At 45.5% G+C, this 21774-nt stretch overlaps 1 protein-coding gene across 2 annotated transcripts in view; it reads left to right on the top strand.

Annotated features, from left to right (window-relative positions):
- Positions 1 to 3525: 3525 nt before the first annotated feature.
- The window catches only part of col6a2 (collagen, type VI, alpha 2), a 61549-nt gene continuing 43300 nt past the window's right edge, over positions 3526 to 21774 (top strand). Inside the window, exons 1-6 of one of the 2 annotated variants that reach the window (XM_045714383.1) lie at positions 3526 to 3734; positions 12116 to 12200; positions 12987 to 13087; positions 18401 to 18544; positions 19840 to 20202; positions 20499 to 20519. In XM_045714383.1, the coding sequence (XP_045570339.1) occupies positions 12125 to 12200; positions 12987 to 13087; positions 18401 to 18544; positions 19840 to 20202; positions 20499 to 20519 (705 nt within the window). In that variant the 5' untranslated portion in view covers positions 3526 to 3734; positions 12116 to 12124. Of the gene's footprint in view, positions 3735 to 12111; positions 12201 to 12986; positions 13088 to 18400; positions 18545 to 19839; positions 20203 to 20498; positions 20520 to 21774 lie in introns of both variants that reach the window. The other variant, XM_045714382.1, reaches the window with a different exon arrangement.

Raw genomic sequence — 21774 nt, 5'->3', positions numbered from 1 at the left:
TAGGGGTTAGGGGTTAGGGGTTAGGGACAGGGTTAGGAGTTAGGGTTAGGGTTAGGGTTAAGTGGTTAGGGGTTAGGGGTTAGGAGGTTAGGGTTAGGGTAGGTCAGGGTCAGGGGTTAGGGGTTAGGGGTTAGGGGTTAGGGTTAGGGTTAGGGGTTAGGGTTAGGGTTAGGGGTTAGGGTTAGGGGTTAGGGTTAGGGTTAGGGTTAGGGTTAGGGTTAGGGGTTAGGGTTAGGGTTAGGGTTAGGGGTTAGGGTTAGGGTTAGGGAGGTTAGGGTTAGGGGTTAGGGGTTAGGGGTTAGGGTTAGGGTTAGGTTAGGTTAGGGGTTAGGGTTAGGGTTAGGGGTTAGGGTTAGGGGTTAGGGGTTAGGGTTAGGGGTTAGGGGTTAGGGTTAGGGGTTAGGGGTTAGGGGTTAGGGTTAGGGGTTAGGGTTAGGGTCAGGGTCAGGGTTAGGGGTTAGGGGTTAGGGTCAGGGTTAGGGTTAGGGGTTAGGGGTTAGGGTTAGGGTCAGGGTTAGGGTTAGGGGTTAGGGGTTAGGGTTAGGGTCAGGGTTAGGGTTAGGGGTTAGGGGTTAGGGACAGGGTTAGGGGTTAGGGGTCAGGGTTAGGGTTAGGGGTTAGGGGTTAGGGTCAGGGTTAGGGTTAGGGTTAGGGGTTAGGGGTTAGGGGTTAGGGTTAGGGGTTAGGGGTTAGGGGTCAGGGGTTAGGGGTTAGGGGTCAGGGGTCAGGGACAGCTCGATAATCCCCATTTTTAGCATCTGGTCCTCCTCCTTTTTGATGGCCACCCGTCTGGCCTCTGGGATCCTATAAGGCCGTAATGTTACCTTCTTTCCGAGTTTTGTGTAGATGTGGTGGTTTTCTCTCTCCTCACAGGTTGTGCACCCTGTGAGGAGAGAGAAAACGTCAATGCTCTGTTTCGACTAGTTGTCCCATCTCTTCCTGCTGTAGTTTTGTAAGCTGGGTGCTAATGGAAACCTCTTCTCGAGCTGCTTCTGTGAGGACAGAAGACACAGCAACACCAAGCAATGCCTCTCGGACTTGCCATCCTTTGAAAAAATTGTATGTGGTGTATTTGCACCGGCTGCCGAACTTTGTAGTTCACTGGACTCACCTTCTCTTGGATCTTGTATGGTCTCTTCCAGGTGGACAGAAACATATTCTCTGTTGTAGGCACCAGTACCAGAACTCTCTCCACATTCTGGAATTCTCTGGGTCGAGCTCCCCGATTGTAGATCCTGCTCTTCGCTTCTTGGGCTTGGGCCATATGCTCTCTTACCATTGGCCACAACATTTGCATCCGATCACCCATTTCAGCCACACGGTCGATGAAACTGTGATGCACAGTCATCCAGAACAGCTGGTGCTCTCATGCATGCTTCAGTGTTGCCTAGCCCATAGAGGTTAAGGGAATGGCCTCTGGGTAGCGGGTGGCATAGTCTAAAATCACCAGGAAATATTGGTGCTCTTTGGCGGACTTTACCAGGGGAACCACCAGATCCATGGCAGTTCTCTCAAAAGGGGACGTCTATGATAGGCAGAGGGATTAGAGATTTAGGTTAATTAAATTGGCATTCGGGACACGAACGGCAATAATCCTCAACGGCTCTTACCACTTCTGGACGCCCAGAGAGGGGTAGGGGTAACGGGGAAAGAAAGTAGGGCAGGGGGTAGGAGGTAAGCGGGTAAGGTGTAGGAGTAGGGGACACTGGTAAGGGTAGGTGATATGGGTAAGTGGTAGGGGTCGGGAGAAAGGTGATATGGGTTAGGGTTAAGGGGTAAGGGTTAATTTTGGATTTAGAGAGAGAGAGGAAAGGACACGAGGAGAGGAGGGTCATTCTTGCTTCATGAGTCATGTTGAAACAGGGAGAGCAAAGCACCCCCCCACACACACACACACACACACACACACACACACACACACACACACACACACACACACACACACACACACACACACACACACACTAACACACACACTTCCTTCTGTTCTCTTTTTAAGGAAAAATGCACCCCTCGCCAGAAACATCTGGCATGTGTGTGTGTGTGTGTGTGTGTGTGTGTGTGTGTGTGTGTGTGTGTGTGTGTGTGTGTGTGTGTGTGTGTGTGTGTGTGTGTGTGTGTGTGTGTGCATGGTGTGTTGACAGCAATTGATTAAACAGATCCTCCACAGGTACCCGACCACACACACACACACACACACACACACCTCAGCACCACATATTAACACACACACACACACACACAGATACACACACACACACAGATATAAACACACACACACACATATAAACACACACACACACACCACAGGTATACACACACACACACACACAGATACACACACACACACACACACACACACAGATATACACACACACACACACACAGATATACACATACACACACACAGATATACACACACACCTCAGCACCACATATAAACACACACACACACACACACACACACACACACACACACACACACACACACACACACACAGAGATATAAACACACACACACACACACACACAGATATAAACACACACACACACCACACACAGATATACATACACACAGATATACACACACACCTCAGCACCACATATAAACACACACACACACACACACACACACACACACACACACACACACACACACACACACACACACACACACACACCTCAGCACCACATATAAACACACACACACAGATATAACACACACACACACACACACACACACACACACACACACACACACACACACACACACACACACACACACCTCAGCACCACATATAAACACACACACACAGATATAAACACACACACACACACACACACACACACACACACACACACACACACACACACACACACACACACACACACACACACACACACACACACACACACACACACACACACAGATATAACACACACACACACACACACACACACACACACACACACACACACACACACACACACACACACACACACACACACACACACACACACACACACACACACACACACACACACACAGCCCATTACAGTGTTGTTTAGTGTGTGTACTATAGAGCTCTGAAATGTCCATAGTTTATTTCCAGTCATATCCCCGTGAATCCGTCCGTGTTCCATTACCAACCAGATGACATCCAACAACACGTAAAAGCATTGATGCCCGGCCCGGCCCGCCTGCCCGGCCCGGCCCGCCCGACCTGTGTCTGTGCTTGTGTCTGTGCTCAGCCCACGCCCCAGGCCTCGCTATAAGCACTCATATGGTCAATTCAGATCCTGCTTAACTCTCTCTCAAGCCCCGCTGCTAGGCACAATCAAAACAAGTCATATCACAGAATGCTGAAAGGAGATTAACAGACGTACTGGCACGCGCCAACACAAGTGCACGCACACACACGCACAAGCGCGCAAAACACACGAGCACAAATGTACAGACACACACGCACACACCTCCTGTGGACCCAGGGCGCCTCCTCGTGGATGCATGCGGGCGAACAGGAGGAGGGATCAGAACAGCTCGAGCTCACGGAGAGAAACGGGAGAGCAAGCCGTCTCTTCTCCTATGGTACGCCCCGAACCTCACGCGCATCCAGAACACCGTTGTATTCTTCTCCTTTCTTCCTGTTTTTCTCCCCATGAGATGAGAGACTGATCCAGCGAGGGTTTCCACGCGCTGTTACGAAGGTTCTGGAGTTTTTCTAAAGTTTTGGGTGAGTTTAGAAAGTTTTAACTTCTGCTATCTCTGCCGTTAGTTCGCCCATCTCTCTCTCTCTCTCTCTCTCTAACTTCTGCTATCTCTGTGGTTAGTTCGCCCATCTCTCTCTCTCTCTCTACGTTAGTTCCCACTCTCTCTCTCTAACTTCTGCTATCTCTGCCGTTAGTTCGCCCATCTCTCTCTCTCTCTCTAACTTCTGCTATCTCTGTGGTTAGTTCGCCCATCTCTCTCTCTCTAACTTCTGCTATCTCTGTGGTTAGTTCGCCCATCTCTCTCCCTCTCTCTCTAACTTCTGCTATCTCTGCCGTTAGTTTGCCCATCTCTCGCTCTCTCTCTAACTTCTGCTATCTCTGTGGTTAGTTCGCCCATCTCTCTCTCTCTCTCTAACTTCTGCTATCTCTGTGGTTAGTTCGCCCATCTCTCTCTCTCTCTCTAACTTCTGCTATCTCTGCGGTTAGTTCGCCCATCTCTCTCTCTCTCTCTAACTTCTGCTATCTCTGCCGTTAGTTTGCCCATCTCTCTCTCTCTCTAACTTCTGCTATCTCTGCGGTTAGTTCGCCCATCGCTCTCTCTCTCTCTAACTTATGCTATCTCTGCCGTTAGTTTGCCCATCTCTCTCTCTCTCTAACTTCTGCTATCTCTGCGGTTAGTTCGCCCATCGCTCTCTCTCTCTCTAACTTATGCTATCTCTGCCGTTAGTTTGCCCATCTCTCTCTCTCTCTCTCTAACTTCTGCTATCTCTGCGGTTAGTTCGCCCATCTCTCTCTCCCTCTCTCTCTAACTTCTGCTATCTCTGTGGTTAGTTCGCCCATCTCTCTCTCGCTCTCTCTCTAACTTCTGCTATCTCTGTGGTTAGTTCGCCCATCTCTCTCTCTCTCTCTCTAACTTCTGCTATCTCTGTGGTTAGTTCGCCCATCTCTCTCTCTCTCTCTAACTTCTGCTATCTCTGTGGTTAGTTCGCCCATCTCTCTCTCTCTAACTTCTGCTATCTCTGTGGTTAGTTCGCCCATCTCTCTCCCTCTCTCTCTAACTTCTGCTATCTCTGCGGTTAGTTCGCCCATCTCTCTCCCTCTCTCTCTAACTTCTGCTATCTCTGTGGTTAGTTCGCCCATCTCTCTCTCTCTAACTTCTGCTATCTCTGTGGTTAGTTCGCCCATCTCTCTCTCGCTCTCTCTAACTTCTGCTATCTCTGTGGTTAGTTCGCCCATCTCTCTCTCGCTCTCTCTCGGTTATCTGTAATATCCGACTCTAATATGCATTAGGGTCTATGTAATTTTAAAGCCTTGTAAATGTGTGTGTGTGAAGTATTTGAATACATGCACGCACATCGTCTCCACTCTCATTTGGAGACCAGTCAATTAGCTATAAACTATTTTTGGCCATCGCTAATATTTCGTTTTTACACAGAGTTGTGAAAATCAACTTTAGTTCAGATGGACACTGTTCTGTGGTGACTGGGTGCTTTCCAGATCAGATAGACACTGTTCTGTGGTGACTGGGTGCGTTCCAGGTCAGATGGACACTGTTCTGTGGTGACTGGGTGCGTTCCAGGTCAGATGGACACTGTTCTGTGGTGACTGGGTGCTTTCCAGATCAGATGGACACTGTTCTGTGGTGACTGGGTGCGTTCCAGGTCAGATGGACACTGTTCTGTGGTGACTGGGTGCGTTCCAGGTCAGAACACTGTTCTGTGGTGACTGGGTGCGTTCCAGGTCAGAACACTGTTCTGTGGTGACTGGGTGCGTTCCAGGTCAGAACACTGTTCTGTGGTGACTGGGTGCGTTCCAGGTCAGATGGACACTGTTCTGTGGTGACTGGGTGCGTTCCAGATCAGAACACTGTTCTGTGGTGACTGGGTGCGTTCCAGATCAGAACACTGTTCTGTGGTGACTGGGTGCGTTCCAGATCAGAACACTGTTCTGTGGTGACTGGGTGCGTTCCAGATCAGAACACTGTTCTGTGGTGACTGGGTGCGTTCCAGATCAGAACACTGTTCTGTGGTGACTGGGTGCGTTCCAGATCAGAACACTGTTCTGTGCTGACTGGGTGCGTTCCAGATCAGAACACTGTTCTGTGGTGACTGGGTGCGTTCCAGATCAGAACACTGTTCTGTGCTGACTGGGTGCGTTCCAGATCAGAACACTGTTCTGTGGTGACTGGGTGCGTTCCAGGTCAGATGGTGGTTCCTGAGACAAGTGTATTGGAAAGCTATGATGTTCTGCTCAGATAATGTGCGTATAAATCTGGAACACACCCAGTACAGAACACGCCTCCCTGTTCATCCCCGTTAAACCCTGCATTACCGGATCTTACCGTTAAGAGGAGGCCAGGCCGGAGCCAGAAAGAATCAGTTTGACGGGACCGTTGTTTTCACGGGAAATTGCTGGCTTCCCAACTAGTCATAGGCCTATGCACTTGCGATTTGAAACAATCCACAACTATTTAAAAAACAAAATAAGGTAATGATCCTCTGTGGCTAAGTCAAGCTCTCTGGTAAATTATTTTTGAATGATTTTATTTAGACAGGAGGAGTTATATAATTTTGACAAAATATCAATTTACTTTAGGGGAAGCTAGCATCCGAACAGTGCACTGTGCACTCGCCAACTTTCATTTCCAATTCGCAAGTGGCTGAAATCAGAGATATGTATATATAATGACAAGATGCTCAAAAATTACAAGAGTCCTTGTCCCAAGCGCAGGAATGCCGGCAATAAGCTTAGGACTGCATGTTATGCCCATTGAAACGCATTGGGTTTAGTCAGGACAGATGTTAGGCGAGAGTGAGCACTCTCGTTTCGCCTCTTCCTCTCTGCTGAAACTAACAAGGAAATCAGCGTCCCTTTGTCTTACTATATGTAGCCCATGTATCTAATGCTGTCTGGCCAGAAATAGTATGACATGCCATATTCTGGGACTTGACAGCATCAGATACATGCTCTGTTTCGTGCGCTCGGATGCTTTTAGGTGAGTTTGAGGAGTTTTTCTGTCCGCGCCCGTCTCGGTCAAATAAATTATCAATATTTTATTTGGACGGGCAAGGAGGTACGGTAGGGTTTGTGCCTTCAGGCAGGGATGCGGTGATGCCATAGTGAGGGGGAGCAAGCTTTTTTGAATTTGAGAATACACAGAGTTGGTAAATAAAATTTCTGGAAAATTATTTCAAATATATTCTAAATCAATTAGATTTATTTACCACAAAAATTGCATGAAAACGATAGAATGACAAACTAAATTAATATGTAGGCTATAGCAGCATATAGGTAGTTACATGGTGGTTATACCTCTCTATAGCAGCATATAGGTGGTTATACCTCTCTATAGCAGCATATAGGTAGTTATACCTCTCTATAGCAGCATATAGGTAGTTACATGGTGGTTATACCTCTCTATAGCAGCATATAGGTAGTTACATGGTGGTTATACCTCTCTATAGCAGCATATAGGTGGTTATACCTCTCTATAGCAGCATATAGGTGGTTACATGGTGGTTATACCTCTCTATAGCAGCATATAGGTGGTTATACCTCTCTATAGCAGCATATAGGTAGTTACATGGTGGTTATACCTCTCTATAGCAGCATATAGGTGGTTATACCTCTCTATAGCAGCATATAGGTGGTTACATGGTGGTTATACCTCTCTATAGCAGCATATAGGTAGTTACATGGTGGTTATACCTCTCTATAGCAGCATATAGGTGGTTACATGGTGGTTATACCTCTCTATAGCAGCATATAGGTGGTTATACCTCTCTATAGCAGCATATAGGTAGTTACATGGTGGTTATACCTCTCTATAGCAGCATATAGGTGGTTATACCTCTCTATAGCAGCATATAGGTAGTTATACCTCTCTATAGCAGCATATAGGTGGTTACATGGTGGTTATACCTCTCTATAGCAGCATATAGGTAGTTACATGGTGGTTATACCTCTCTATAGCAGCATATAGGTGGTTATACCTCTCTATAGCAGCATATAGGTGGTTACATGGTGGTTATACCTCTCTATAGCAGCATATAGGTGGTTATACCTCTCTATAGCAGCATATAGGTAGTTATACCTCTCTATAGCAGCATATAGGTAGTTACATGGTGGTTATACCTCTCTATAGCAGCATATAGGTGGTTATACCTCTCTATAGCAGCATATAGGTAGTTATACCTCTCTATAGCAGCATATAGGTAGTTACATGGTGGTTATACCTCTCTATAGCAGCATATAGGTGGTTATACCTCTCTATAGCAGCATATAGGTAGTTACATGGTGGTTATACCTCTCTATAGCAGCATATAGGTAGTTACATGGTGGTTATACCTCTCTATAGCAGCATATAGGTGGTTATACCTCTCTATAGCAGCATATAGGTAGTTATACCTCTCTATAGCAGCATATAGGTAGTTACATGGTGGTTATACCTCTCTATAGCAGCATATAGGTAGTTACATGGTGGTTATACCTCTCTATAGCAGCATATAGGTAGTTACATGGTGGTTATACCTCTCTATAGCAGCATATAGGTGGTTACATGGTGGTTATACCTCTCTATAGCAGCATATAGGTGGTTATACCTCTCTATAGCAGCATATAGGTGGTTATACCTCTCTATAGCAGCATATAGGTAGTTACATGGTGGTTATACCTCTCTATAGCAGCATATAGGTAGTTACATGGTGGTTATACCTCTCTATAGCAGCATATAGGTGGTTATACCTCTCTATAGCAGCATATAGGTAGTTACATGGTGGTTATACCTCTCTATAGCAGCATATAGGTGGTTATACCTCTCTATAGCAGCATATAGGTAGTTACATGGTGGTTATACCTCTCTATAGCAGCATATAGGTGGTTATACCTCTCTATAGCAGCATATAGGTAGTTACATGGTGGTTATACCTCTCTATAGCAGCATATAGGTGGTTATACCTCTCTATAGCAGCATATAGGTAGTTACATGGTGGTTATACCTCTCTATAGCAGCATATAGGTGGTTATACCTCTCTATAGCAGCATATAGGTGGTTACATGGTGGTTATACCTCTCTATAGCAGCATATAGGTAGTTACATGGTGGTTATACCTCTCTATAGCAGCATATAGGTAGTTACATGGTGGTTATACCTCTCTATAGCAGCATATAGGTAGTTACATGGTGGTTATACCTCTCTATAGCAGCATATAGGTAGTTACATGGTGGTTATACCTCTCTATAGCAGCATATAGGTGGTTATACCTCTCTATAGCAGCATATAGGTAGTTACATGGTGGTTATACCTCTCTATAGCAGCATATAGGTGGTTATACCTCTCTATAGCAGCATATAGGTAGTTACATGGTGGTTATACCTCTCTATAGCAGCATATAGGTAGTTACATGGTGGTTATACCTCTCTATAGCAGCATATAGGTAGTTACATGGTGGTTATACCTCTCTATAGCAGCATATAGGTAGTTACATATTGGTTATACCTCTCTATAGCAGCATATAGGTGGTTATACCTCTCTATAGCAGCATATAGGTAGTTACATGGTGGTTATACCTCTCTATAGCAGCATATAGGTAGTTACATGGTGGTTATACCTCTCTATAGCAGCATATAGGTAGTTACATGGTGGTTATACCTCTCTATAGCAGCATATAGGTAGTTACATGGTGGTTATACCTCTCTATAGCAGCATATAGGTGGTTATACCTCTCTATAGCAGCATATAGGTGGTTATACCTCTCTATAGCAGCATATAGGTGGTTATACCTCTCTATAGCAGCATATAGGTGGTTACATGGTGGTTATACCTCTCTATAGCAGCATATAGGTGGTTATACCTCTCTATAGCAGCATATAGGTAGTTACATGGTGGTTATACCTCTCTATAGCAGCATATAGGTAGTTACATGGTGGTTATACCTCTCTATAGCAGCATATAGGTAGTTACATGGTGGTTATACCTCTCTATAGCAGCATATAGGTAGTTACATGGTGGTTATACCTCTCTATAGCAGCATATAGGTGGTTATACCTCTCTATAGCAGCATATAGGTAGTTACATGGTGGTTATACCTCTCTATAGCAGCATATAGGTGGTTATACCTCTCTATAGCAGCATATAGGTAGTTACATGGTGGTTATACCTCTCTATAGCAGCATATAGGTGGTTATACCTCTCTATAGCAGCATATAGGTAGTTATACCTCTCTATAGCAGTATATAGGTGGTTATACCTCTCTATAGCAGCATATAGGTAGTTATACCTCTCTATAGCAGCATATAGGTAGTTACATGGTGGTTTTTAATTGCATTCGGAGTCTGCACCTTGGGGGGGGTACTGTCACGTCCTGACCATGTTAAGATATTATTTTCTATGGTAAAGTAGGTCAGGATGTGACGGGGTGTTTTTCTATGTTCATGTTCTAGTTGTGTATTTCTATGTTGGTTTTGTTTGGGATGATCTCCAATTAGAGGTAGCTGGTCCTCGTTGTCTCTAATTGGAGATCATACTTAAGTGGGGGTTTTTTTCCACCTGGTGTTGTGAGATCTTGTTTTTGCACAGCTCTGTAAAGCCTGCAGAACGTGACGTTCGTTTTCCGTTTGTTAGATTTTTTGCTCTAGTGTTCTGAGTTAAAATAAATATTTATCATGAGCACTCAACACGCTGCACCTTGGTCTACTCCTTACGACGACCATCGCACGTTCGTCCATAATTTGTGGAATTTCGAAGGGAAACTATGAGATGTTGTTGCTGTTACTATTGGTGGCGTAGAGGACACATAAATAGCTGTCCAGGCATTTATATAACTGTCCATGCATCTGTATAACTGTCCATCTGCATAACCGTCCATCTGTATAACTCTATAACTGTCCAGAAATCGGTATAATTGTCAATCTGTATAACTGTCCAGGCATCTGCATAACTGTCCATCTGCATAACTGTCCATCTGTAAATGTCCATCTGTTTAACTGTCCAGGCATCTGTATAACTGTCCATCTGTATCGCTGTCCATCTATATAAATGTCCATCTGTATAACTGTCCAGGAATCTGTATAACTGTCCATCTCTATAATTGTCCATCCATATAACTGTCCAGGCATCTGCATAACTGTCCATCTGCATAACTGTCCATCTCTATAACTGTCCAGGAATCTGTATAACTTTCCATCTCTATAATTGTCCATCCATATAACTGTCCAGGCATCTGCATAACTGTCCATCTGTATAACTGTCCATCTCTATAACTGTCTTTCTGTATAATTATATAACTACCCATCCATGTAACTGTCCAGGCATCTGCATAACTGTCCATCTGTATAACTGTCCATCTGTATAAATGTATAACTGTCCAGGCATCTGCATAACTGTCCATCTGTATATATTTATAACTGTCCAGGCATCTGCATAACTGTCCATCTGTATACCTGTCCATCTGTATAAATGTCCATCTGCATAACTGTCCATCTGTATACATGTCCATCTGTATAACTATCCATCTGTATAAATGTCCATCTGCATAACTGTCCATCTGTATAAATGTCCATCTGTATAACTATCCATCTGTATAACTGTCCATCTGTATAACTGTCCATCTGTATAAATGTCCATCTGCATAACTGTCCATCTGTATAAATGTCCATCTGTATAACTATCCATCTGTATAACTGTCCATCTGTATAACTGTCCATCTGTATAAATGTCCATCTGCATAACTGTCCATCTGTATAAATGTCCATCTGTATAACTATCCATCTGTATAACTGTCCATCTGTATAACTATCCATCTGTATAAATGTCCATCAGCATATCTGTCCATCTGTATAACTGTTCACATGTATAACTATCCATCTGTATAACTGTCCATCTGTATAACTATCCATCTGTATAAATGACCATCTGCATAACTGTCCATCTGTATAAATGTCCATCTGTATAACTGTCCATCTGTATACATGTCCATCTGTATAACTGTCCATCTGTATACATGTCCATCTGTATAACTGTCCATCTGTATACATGTACATCTGTATAACTGTCCATCTGTATAACTATCCATCTGTATACATGTCCATCTGTATAACTATCCATCTGTATAACTATCCATCTGTATAACTGTCCATCTGTATAACTGTCCATCTGTATAACTGTCCATCTGTATAACTATCCATCTGTATAACTGTCCATCTGTATAACTATCCATCTGTACAACTGTTCAGGAATCTGTATGACCCCAGGTGAGATATAGTAATTCTATTCAAATGTGATGTCATTTGTGGATTTAAGTAATTAAAGTGTGTGCGTGTGCTGTGTGTGTGTGTGTGTGTGTGTGTGTGTGTGTGTGTGTGTGTGTGTGTGTGTGTGTGTGTGTGTGTGTGTCATGCCAGGTAGGAGGACAGGATGACGATGATGTCAGAGTTCATCGTGCTGTGTTTACTGTTTGGGGCCGCAGCCCAGGCCTTCCAAGAATGCAACAGTGAGTTCCCTTCATACCATGCACCGCTCTAGATCTGACATCATACTGACATCATACTGACATCATACTCCAGTCTGCACTGCATCCCAAATGGCACCCTATTCCCTACATGGTGCCATATTATTGACCAGAGCCCTAATTGACCAGAGCTCTAATTGACCAGAGCCCTAATTGACCAGAGCTCTAATTGACCAGAGCTCTAATTGACCAGAGCCCTAATTGACCAGAGCTCTATTTGGCCAGAGCCCTAATTGACCAGAGCTCTAATTGGCCAGAGCCCTAATTGACCAGAGCTCTAATTGACCAGAGCCCTAATTGACCAGAGCCCTAATTGACCAGAGCTCTAATTGACCAGAGCCCTAATTGACCAGAGCTCTAATTGACCAGAGCCCTAATTGACCAGAGCCCTAATTGACCAGAGCTCTAATTGACCAGAGCCCTAATTGACCAGAGCCCTAATTGACCAGAGCTCTAATTGACCAGAGCCCTAATTGACCAGAGCCCTAATTGACCAGAGCTCTAATTGGCCAGAGCTCTTTGTAAAATATGTTTTTCATTTCTCAGATTTTGATGTTCTGTAGTTTGGATGTCCAATAGGTAGTCCTCTGTTTACACTCAACAAGAAGTAATACTTTGACTTGGGCCATTTTGAGATTTCATTGGATGTTTGTTTGTGTTTACATGTACATGTGTGTGTGTGTTATCATGTGACCTAACGTGTGTGTGTGTGTGTGTGTGTGTGTGTGTGTGTGTGTGTGTGTGTGTGTGTGTGTGTGTGTCCTGCAGAGAAACATGAGTGTCCTATAGATGTGTACTTTACGATCGACACGTCTGAGACCATCGCCCTGCAAGAACCTCCCCCTGGATCACTGGTGGAGAGCATTAAGGTTCCTACTACTATATTATAATGTTCCCCCTCCCCCTGGATCACTGGTGGAGAGCATTAAGGTTCCTACTACTATATTATAATGTTCCCCCTCCCCCTGGATCACTGGTGGAGAGCATTAAGGTTCCTACTACTATATTATAATGTTCCCCCTCCCCATGGATCACTGGTGGAGAGCATTAAGGTTCCTACTACTATATTATAATGTTCCCCCTCCCCCCGGATCACTGGTGGAGAGCATTAAGGTTCCTACTACTATATTATAATGTTCCCCCTCCCCCTGGATCACTGGTGGAGAGCATTAAGGTTCCTACTACTATATTATAATGTTCCCCCTCCCCCTGGATCACTGGTGGAGAGCATTAAGGTTCCTACTACTATATTATAATGTTCCCCCTCCCCTGGATCACTGGTGGAGAGCATTAAGGTTCCTACTACTATATTATAATGTTCCCCCTCCCCTGGATCACTGGTGGAGAGCATTAAGGTTCCTACTACTATATTATAATGTTCCCCCTCCCCCTGGATCACTGGTGGAGAGCATTAAGGTTCCTACTACTATATTATAATGTTCCCCCCTCCCCTGGATCACTGGTGGAGAGCATTAAGGTTCCTACTACTATATTATAATGTTCCCCCTCCCCCTGGATCACTGGTGGAGAGCATTAAGGTTCCTACTACTATATTATAATGTTCCCCCTCCCCCTGGATCACTGGTGGAGAGCATTAAGGTTCCTACTACTATATTATAATGTTCCCCCTCCCCCTGGATCACTGGTGGAGAGCATTAAGGTTCCTACTACTATATTATAATGTTCCCCCTCCCCTGGATCACTGGTGGAGAGCATTAAGGTTCCTACTACTATATTATAATGTTCCCCCTGGATCACTGGTGGAGAGCATTAAGGTTCCTACTACTATATTATAATGTTCCCCTCCCCTGGATCACTGGTGGAGAGCATTAAGGTTCCTACTACTATATTATAATGTTCCCCCTCCCCCTGGATCACTGGTGGAGAGCATTAAGGTTCCTACTACTATATTATAATGTTCCCCCTCCCCCGGATCACTGGTGGAGAGCATTAAGGTTCCTACTACTATATTATAATGTTCCCCCTCCCCTGGATCACTGGTGGAGAGCATTAAGGTTCCTACTACTATATTATAATGTTCCCCCTCCCCTGGATCACTGGTGGAGAGCATTAAGGTTCCTACTACTATATTATAATGTTCCCCCTCCCCTGGATCACTGGTGGAGAGCATTAAGGTTCCTACTACTATATTATAATGTTCCCCCTCCCCCTGGATCACTGGTGGAGAGCATTAAGGTTCCTACTACTATATTATAATGTTCCCCCTCCCCTGGATCACTGGTGGAGAGCATTAAGGTTCCTACTACTATATTATAATGTTCCCCCTCCCCTGGATCACTGGTGGAGAGCATTAAGGTTCCTACTACTATATTATAATGTTCCCCCTCCCCTGGATCACTGGTGGAGAGCATTAAGGTTCCTACTACTATATTATAATGTTCCCCCTCCCCTGGATCACTGGTGGAGAGCATTAAGGTTCCTACTACTATATTATAATGTTCCCCCTCCCCTGGATCACTGGTGGAGAGCATTAAGGTTCCTACTACTATATTATAATGTTCCCCCTCCCCTGGATCACTGGTGGAGAGCATTAAGGTTCCTACTACTATATTATAATGTTCCCCCCTCCCCTGGATCACTGGTGGAGAGCATTAAGGTTCCTACTACTATATTATAATGTTCCCCCTCCCCTGGATCACTGGTGGAGAGCATTAAGGTTCCTACTACTATATTATAATGTTCCCCCTCCCCCGGATCACTGGTGGAGAGCATTAAGGTTCCTACTACTATATTATAATGTTCCCCCTCCCCCTGGATCACTGGTGGAGAGCATTAAGGTTCCTACTACTATATTATAATGTTCCCCCTCCCCTGGATCACTGGTGGAGAGCATTAAGGTTCCTACTACTATATTATAATGTTCCCCCTCCCCCTGGATCACTGGTGGAGAGCATTAAGGTTCCTACTACTATATTATAATGTTCCCCCCTCCCCTGGATCACTGGTGGAGAGCATTAAGGTTCCTACTACTATATTATAATGTTCCCCCTCCCCCTGGATCACTGGTGGAGAGCATTAAGGTTCCTACTACTATATTATAATGTTCCCCCTCCCCCTGGATCACTGGTGGAGAGCATTAAGGTTCCTACTACTATATTATAATGTTCCCCCTCCCCCTGGATCACTGGTGGAGAGCATTAAGGTTCCTACTACTATATTATAATGTTCCCCCTCCCCTGGATCACTGGTGGAGAGCATTAAGGTTCCTACTACTATATTATAATGTTCCCCCTCCCCTGGATCACTGGTGGAGAGCATTAAGGTTCCTACTACTATATTATAATGTTCCCCTCCCCTGGATCACTGGTGGAGAGCATTAAGGTTCCTACTACTATATTATAATGTTCCCCTCCCCTGGATCACTGGTGGAGAGCATTAAGGTTCCTACTACTATATTATAATGTTCCCCCCTCCCCTGGATCACTGGTGGAGAGCATTAAGGTTCCTACTACTATATTATAATGTTCCCCCTCCCCTGGATCACTGGTGGAGAGCATTAAGGTTCCTACTACTATATTATAATGTTCCCCCTCCCCCGGATCACTGGTGGAGAGCATTAAGGTTCCTACTACTATATTATAATGTTCCCCCTCCCCTGGATCACTGGTGGAGAGCATTAAGGTTCCTACTACTATATTATAATGTTCCCCCCTCCCCTGGATCACTGGTGGAGAGCATTAAGGTTCCTACTACTATATTATAATGTTCCCCCTCCCCTGGATCACTGGTGGAGAGCATTAAGGTTCCTACTACTATATTATAATGTTCCCCCTCCCCCTGGATCACTGGTGGAGAGCATTAAGGTTCCTACTACTATATTATAATGTTCCCCCTCCCCTGGATCACTGGTGGAGAGCATTAAGGTTCCTACTACTATATTATAATGTTCCCCTCCCCTGGATCACTGGTGGAGAGCATTAAGGTTCCTACTACTATATTATAATGTTCCCCCTCCCCCTGGATCACTGGTGGAGAGCATTAAGGTTCCTACTACTATATTATAATGTTCCCCCTCCCCTGGATCACTGGTGGAGAGCATTAAGGTTCCTACTACTATATTATAATGTTCCCCCTCCCCTGGATCACTGGTGGAGAGCATTAAGGTTCCTACTACTATATTATAATGTTCCCCCTCCCCTGGATCACTGGTGGAGAGCATTAAGGTTCCTACTACTATATTATAATGTTCCCCCCTCCCCTGGATCACTGGTGGAGAGCATTAAGGTTCCTACTACTATATTATAATGTTCCCCCTCCCCTGGATCACTGGTGGAGAGCATTAAGGTTCCTACTACTATATTATAATGTTCCCCCTCCCCCTGGATCACTGGTGGAGAGCATTAAGGTTCCTACTACTATATTATAATGTTCCCCCTCCCCCTGGATCACTGGTGGAGAGCATTAAGGTTCCTACTACTATATTATAATGTTCCCCCTCCCCTGGATCACTGGTGGAGAGCATTAAGGTTCCTACTACTATATTATAATGTTCCCCCTCCCCTGGATCACTGGTGGAGAGCATTAAGGTTCCTACTACTATATTATAATGTTCCCCCCTCCCCTGGATCACTGGTGGAGAGCATTAAGGTTCCTACTACTATATTATAATGTTCCCCCCTCCCCTGGATCACTGGTGGAGAGCATTAAGGTTCCTACTACTATATTATAATGTTCCCCCCCTGGATCACTGGTGGAGAGCATTAAGGTTCCTACTACTATATTATAATGTTCCCTCCCCTGGATCACTGGTGGAGAGCATTAAGGTTCCTACTACTATATTATAATGTTCCCCCTCCCCTGGATCACTGGTGGAGAGCATTAAGGTTCCTACTACTATATTATAATGTTCCCCCCTCCCCCGGATCACTGGTGGAGAGCATTAAGGTTCCTACTACTATATTATAATGTTCCCCCTCCCCTGGATCACTGGTGGAGAGCATTAAGGTTCCTACTACTATATTATAATGTTCCCCCTCCCCCTGGATCACTGGTGGAGAGCATTAAGGTTCCTACTACTATATTATAATGTTCCCCCCTCCCCTGGATCACTGGTGGAGAGCATTAAGGTTCCTACTACTATATTATAATGTTCCCCCTCCCCTGGATCACTGGTGGAGAGCATTAAGGTTCCTACTACTATATTATAATGTTCCCCCTCCCCCTGGATCACTGGTGGAGAGCATTAAGGTTCCTACTACTATATTATAATGTTCCCCTGGATCACTGGTGGAGAGCATTAAGGTTCCTACTACTATATTATAATGTTCCCCCTCCCCCTGGATCACTGGTGGAGAGCATTAAGGTTCCTACTACTATATTATAATGTTCCCCCTCCCCCTGGATCACTGGTGGAGAGCATTAAGGTTCCTACTACTATATTATAATGTTCCCCCTCCCCCTGGATCACTGGTGGAGAGCATTAAGGTTCCTACTACTATATTATAATGTTCCCCCTCCCCTGGATCACTGGTGGAGAGCATTAAGGTTCCTACTACTATATTATAATGTTCCCCCTCCCCCTGGATCACTGGTGGAGAGCATTAAGGTTCCTACTACTATATTATAATGTTCCCCCTCCCCCTGGATCACTGGTGGAGAGCATTAAGGTTCCTACTACTATATTATAATGTTCCCCTGGATCACTGGTGGAGATTACTCCGTCTGCTGGTCAGGACGTGACACTCCCCTATCATCGTTCCTGTATTGATTGAAGGATCGAGTGATTGATTACACCTTTTACTGCAACACTATAATTACAATATTATTATGTTACATTTAAATATATTTTATTATTAAGTTAACCTGTTTAGCACTTAATTCTAAACTCCTATTTCTAAATCCTTATTGCTCCTTGATGTGTATGTGCAGATGTTTACAGAGAGTTTAGATGGATGGATGGATGGATGGATGGAGGGAGGGAGGGAGGGAGGGAGGGAGGGAGGGAGGGAGGGATGGAGGGAGGGAGGGAGGGAGGGAGGGAGGGAGGGAGGGAGGGATGGGTGGAGGGAGGGAGGGAGGGAGGGAGGGAGGGAGGGAGGGAGGGAGGGATGGAGGGAGGGAGGGAGGGAGGGAGGGAGGGAGGGAGGGAGGGAGGGAGGGAGGGAGGGAGGGAGGGAGGGATAGATAGATTTCTAACCCCTTCCTCCTTGATGTGTGTCCAGATGTTTACAGAGCGTTTTGCAGATCGTCTGGAGGATGCTGACTATAAAGGTCTGGTTCAGATCAGATGGCAGATAGGAGGACTACACTTCTCCCAGACACAACAGGTCTTCAGCCGCATACAGGCCAAGGATGCCTTCATCCAGGTGGGCCGAACTCACACACACACACACACACACACACACACACGTACGCACGCACGTAGCACACACACAAACACACGTTTGCACGCACACATACACACGCATACATACGCGCGCATAACAGACACACACACACATTTTAGGAGAAAACATAGATTGATTGCTATTATGCTTTACATCATTTTGGTTTTCATTAAATGTAGGAATTCATCCTGCATGGAGCACAACATTAAAGACAGTTTCATACAGGTTGAACCAACATACAGTAACTGTTGTTGTTCCAGGGGGTGAGGGGTAAACAGTAACTGTTGTTGTTCCAGGGGGTGAGGGGTAAACAGTAACTGTTGTTGTTGTTCCAGGGGGTGAGGGGTAAACAGTAACTGTTGTTGTTGTTCCAGGGGGTGAGGGGTAAACAGTAACTGTTGTTGTTGTTCCAGGGGGTGAGGGGTAAACAGTAACTGTTGTTGTTCCAGGGGTGAGGGGTAAACAGTAACTGTTGTTGTTGTTCCAGGGGGTGAGGGGTAAACAGTAACGTGTTGTTGTTCCAGGGGGTGAGGGGTAAACAGTAACTGTTGTTGTTCCAGGGGGTGAGGGGTAAACAGTAACTGTTGTTGTTGTTCCAGGGGGTGAGGGGTAAACAGTAACTGTTGTTGTTGTTCCAGGGGTGAGGGGTAAACAGTAACTGTTGTTGTTCCAGGGGGTGAGGGGTAAACAGTAACTGTTGTTGTTGTTCCAGGGGGTGAGGGGTAAACAGTAACTGTTGTTGTTGTTCCAGGGGGTGAGGGGTAAACAGTAACTGTTGTTGTTGTTCCAGGGGTGAGGGGTAAACAGTAACTGTTGTTGTTCCAGGGGGTGAGGGGTAAACAGTAACTGTTGTTGTTGTTCCAGGGGGTGAGGGGTAAACAGTAACTGTTGTTGTTCCAGGGGGTGAGGGGTAAACAGTAACTGTTGTTGTTCCAGGGGGTGAGGGGTAAACAGTAACTGTTGTTGTTGTTCCAGGGGGTGAGGGGTAAACAGTAACTGTTGTTGTTCCAGGGGGTGAGGGGTAAACAGTAACTGTGTTGTTGTTCCAGGGGGTGAGGGGTAAACAGTAACTGTTGTTGTTCCAGGGGGTGAGGGGTAAACAGTAACTGTTGTTGTTCCAGGGGGTGAGGGGTAAACAGTAACTGTTGTTGTTCCAGGGGGTGAGGGGTAAACAGTAACTGTTGTTGTTCCAGGGGGTGAGGGGTAAACAGTAACTGTTGTTGTTGTTCCAGGGGGTGAGGGGTAAACAGTAACTGTTGTTGTTGTTGTTCCAGGGGGTGAGGGGTATCCGGTATCTAGGTAAGGGAACCTACATCGACTGCGCCCTCGCCAATATGACGCAGGAAATGACACGCTTGCCTTCGGACCCCAGGGCGCTGCGATTCGCTGTCGTCATCACCGACGGTCACGTGACAGGAAACCCGTGCGGCGGGGTGAAGGTGACGGCGGAGCGTGCGCGCGACGAGGGCATCAGAATGTTTGTGGTCGCGGCAACGAAGAACGTGGACGAGACGGGTCTGAGGGAGATCGCTAACTCTCCGGCCAACGTCTACAGAAAAGACTTCCTGGCTGTCGACCTCAGCGGCAACAAGCCTGTTATACAGCTGGATACTATGGACCGCATCATCCAGACCATGGTAACACACACACACACACACACACACACACACACACACACACACACACACACACACACACACACACACACACACACACACACACACACACACACTAACACACACACACACTAACACAGTAACACACACACACTAACACACACACACACTAACACAGTAACACAGTAACACACTCACACTAACACACACAGACACACTAACACACACACACACACACACTAACACACACACACACACACTGTGATGATTATGTACTATAGTTTTATATTTAAACTCTTTATTTTGTCTTTTTCCAGACCCATCTGGCCTATCAGGAGGTGAGACTGAGGACAACAACATCACTGTTACCATACTGCTGTAGTATACCTGAAGACATATCACTATATATACACACAATATATCCAAAGTATGCGGACACCAATTCAAATGAGTGGATTCGGCTATTTCAGCCACACCCGTTGCTGACAGGTGTATAAAATCGAGCACGCCGCCATGCAATCTCCATAGACAAACACTGGCAGTAGAATGGGCCTTACTGAAGAGCTCAGTGACTTTCAACATGGCACCGTCATAGGATGAAACCTTTCCAACAAGTCAGTTTGTCAAGTTTCTGCCCCAGCTAGACTTTCCCCCGGTCAACTGTAAGTGCTGTTAATGTGAAGTGGAAACGTCTAGGAGCAACAACGGCTCAGCCGCGAAGTGGTAGGCCACACAAGCTCACAGAACGGGACCGTTGAGTGCTGTAGCATGTAAAAATCGTCTGTCCTCGGTTGCAACACTCACTACTGAGTTCCAATCTGCCTCTGGAAGCAACGTCAGCACAAGAACTGTTCGTCAGGAGCTTCATGAAATGTGTTTCCATGGCCGAGCAGCCGCACACAAGCCTAAGATCATCATGCCCAACGCCAAGCATCGGCTGGCGTGGTGTAAAGCTCGTCGCCATTGGACTCTGGAGCAGTGGAAACGTGTTCTCTGGAGTGATGAATAACGCTTCACCATCTGGCAATCCGACTGACAAATCTTGGTTTGGCGGATACCAGGAGAACGCTACCTGCCCCAATGCATAGTGCCAACTGTAAAGTTTGGTGGAGGATGAATAATGGTCTGGGGCTGTTTTTCATGGTTCAGGCCCCTTAGTTCCAGTGAAGGGAAATCTTAACACTACAGCATACAATGACATTCCAGATGATTCTGTGCTTCCAACTTTATGACAACAGTTTGGGGAAGGCCCTTTCCTGTTTCAGCATGACAATGCCCCCATGCACAAAGCGAGGTCCATACAGAAATGGTTTGTCGAGATTGGTGTGGAAGAACTTGACTGGCCTGCACAGAGCCCTGACCTGAACCTCATCGAACACCTTTGGGATGAATTGTAATGCCGACTGCGAGCCAGGCCTAATCGCCCAACATCAGCGCCCAACATCACTAGTGTTCTTGTGGCTGAATGGAAGCAAGTCCCCTGCAGCAATGTTCCAACATCTAGTGGAAAGCCTTCCCAGAAGAGTGGAGGCTGTTATAGCAGCAATGTTCCAACATCTAGTGGAAAGCCTTCCCAGAAGAGTGGAGGCTGTT

Source organism: Salmo salar, chromosome ssa03 (assembly GCF_905237065.1).
Source record: "Salmo salar chromosome ssa03, Ssal_v3.1, whole genome shotgun sequence".
Taxonomy (NCBI): Eukaryota; Metazoa; Chordata; class Actinopteri; order Salmoniformes; family Salmonidae; genus Salmo; species Salmo salar.
Note: the sequence above shows the minus strand (reverse complement) of the source record. Positions and strands in the feature narration are given on the sequence as shown.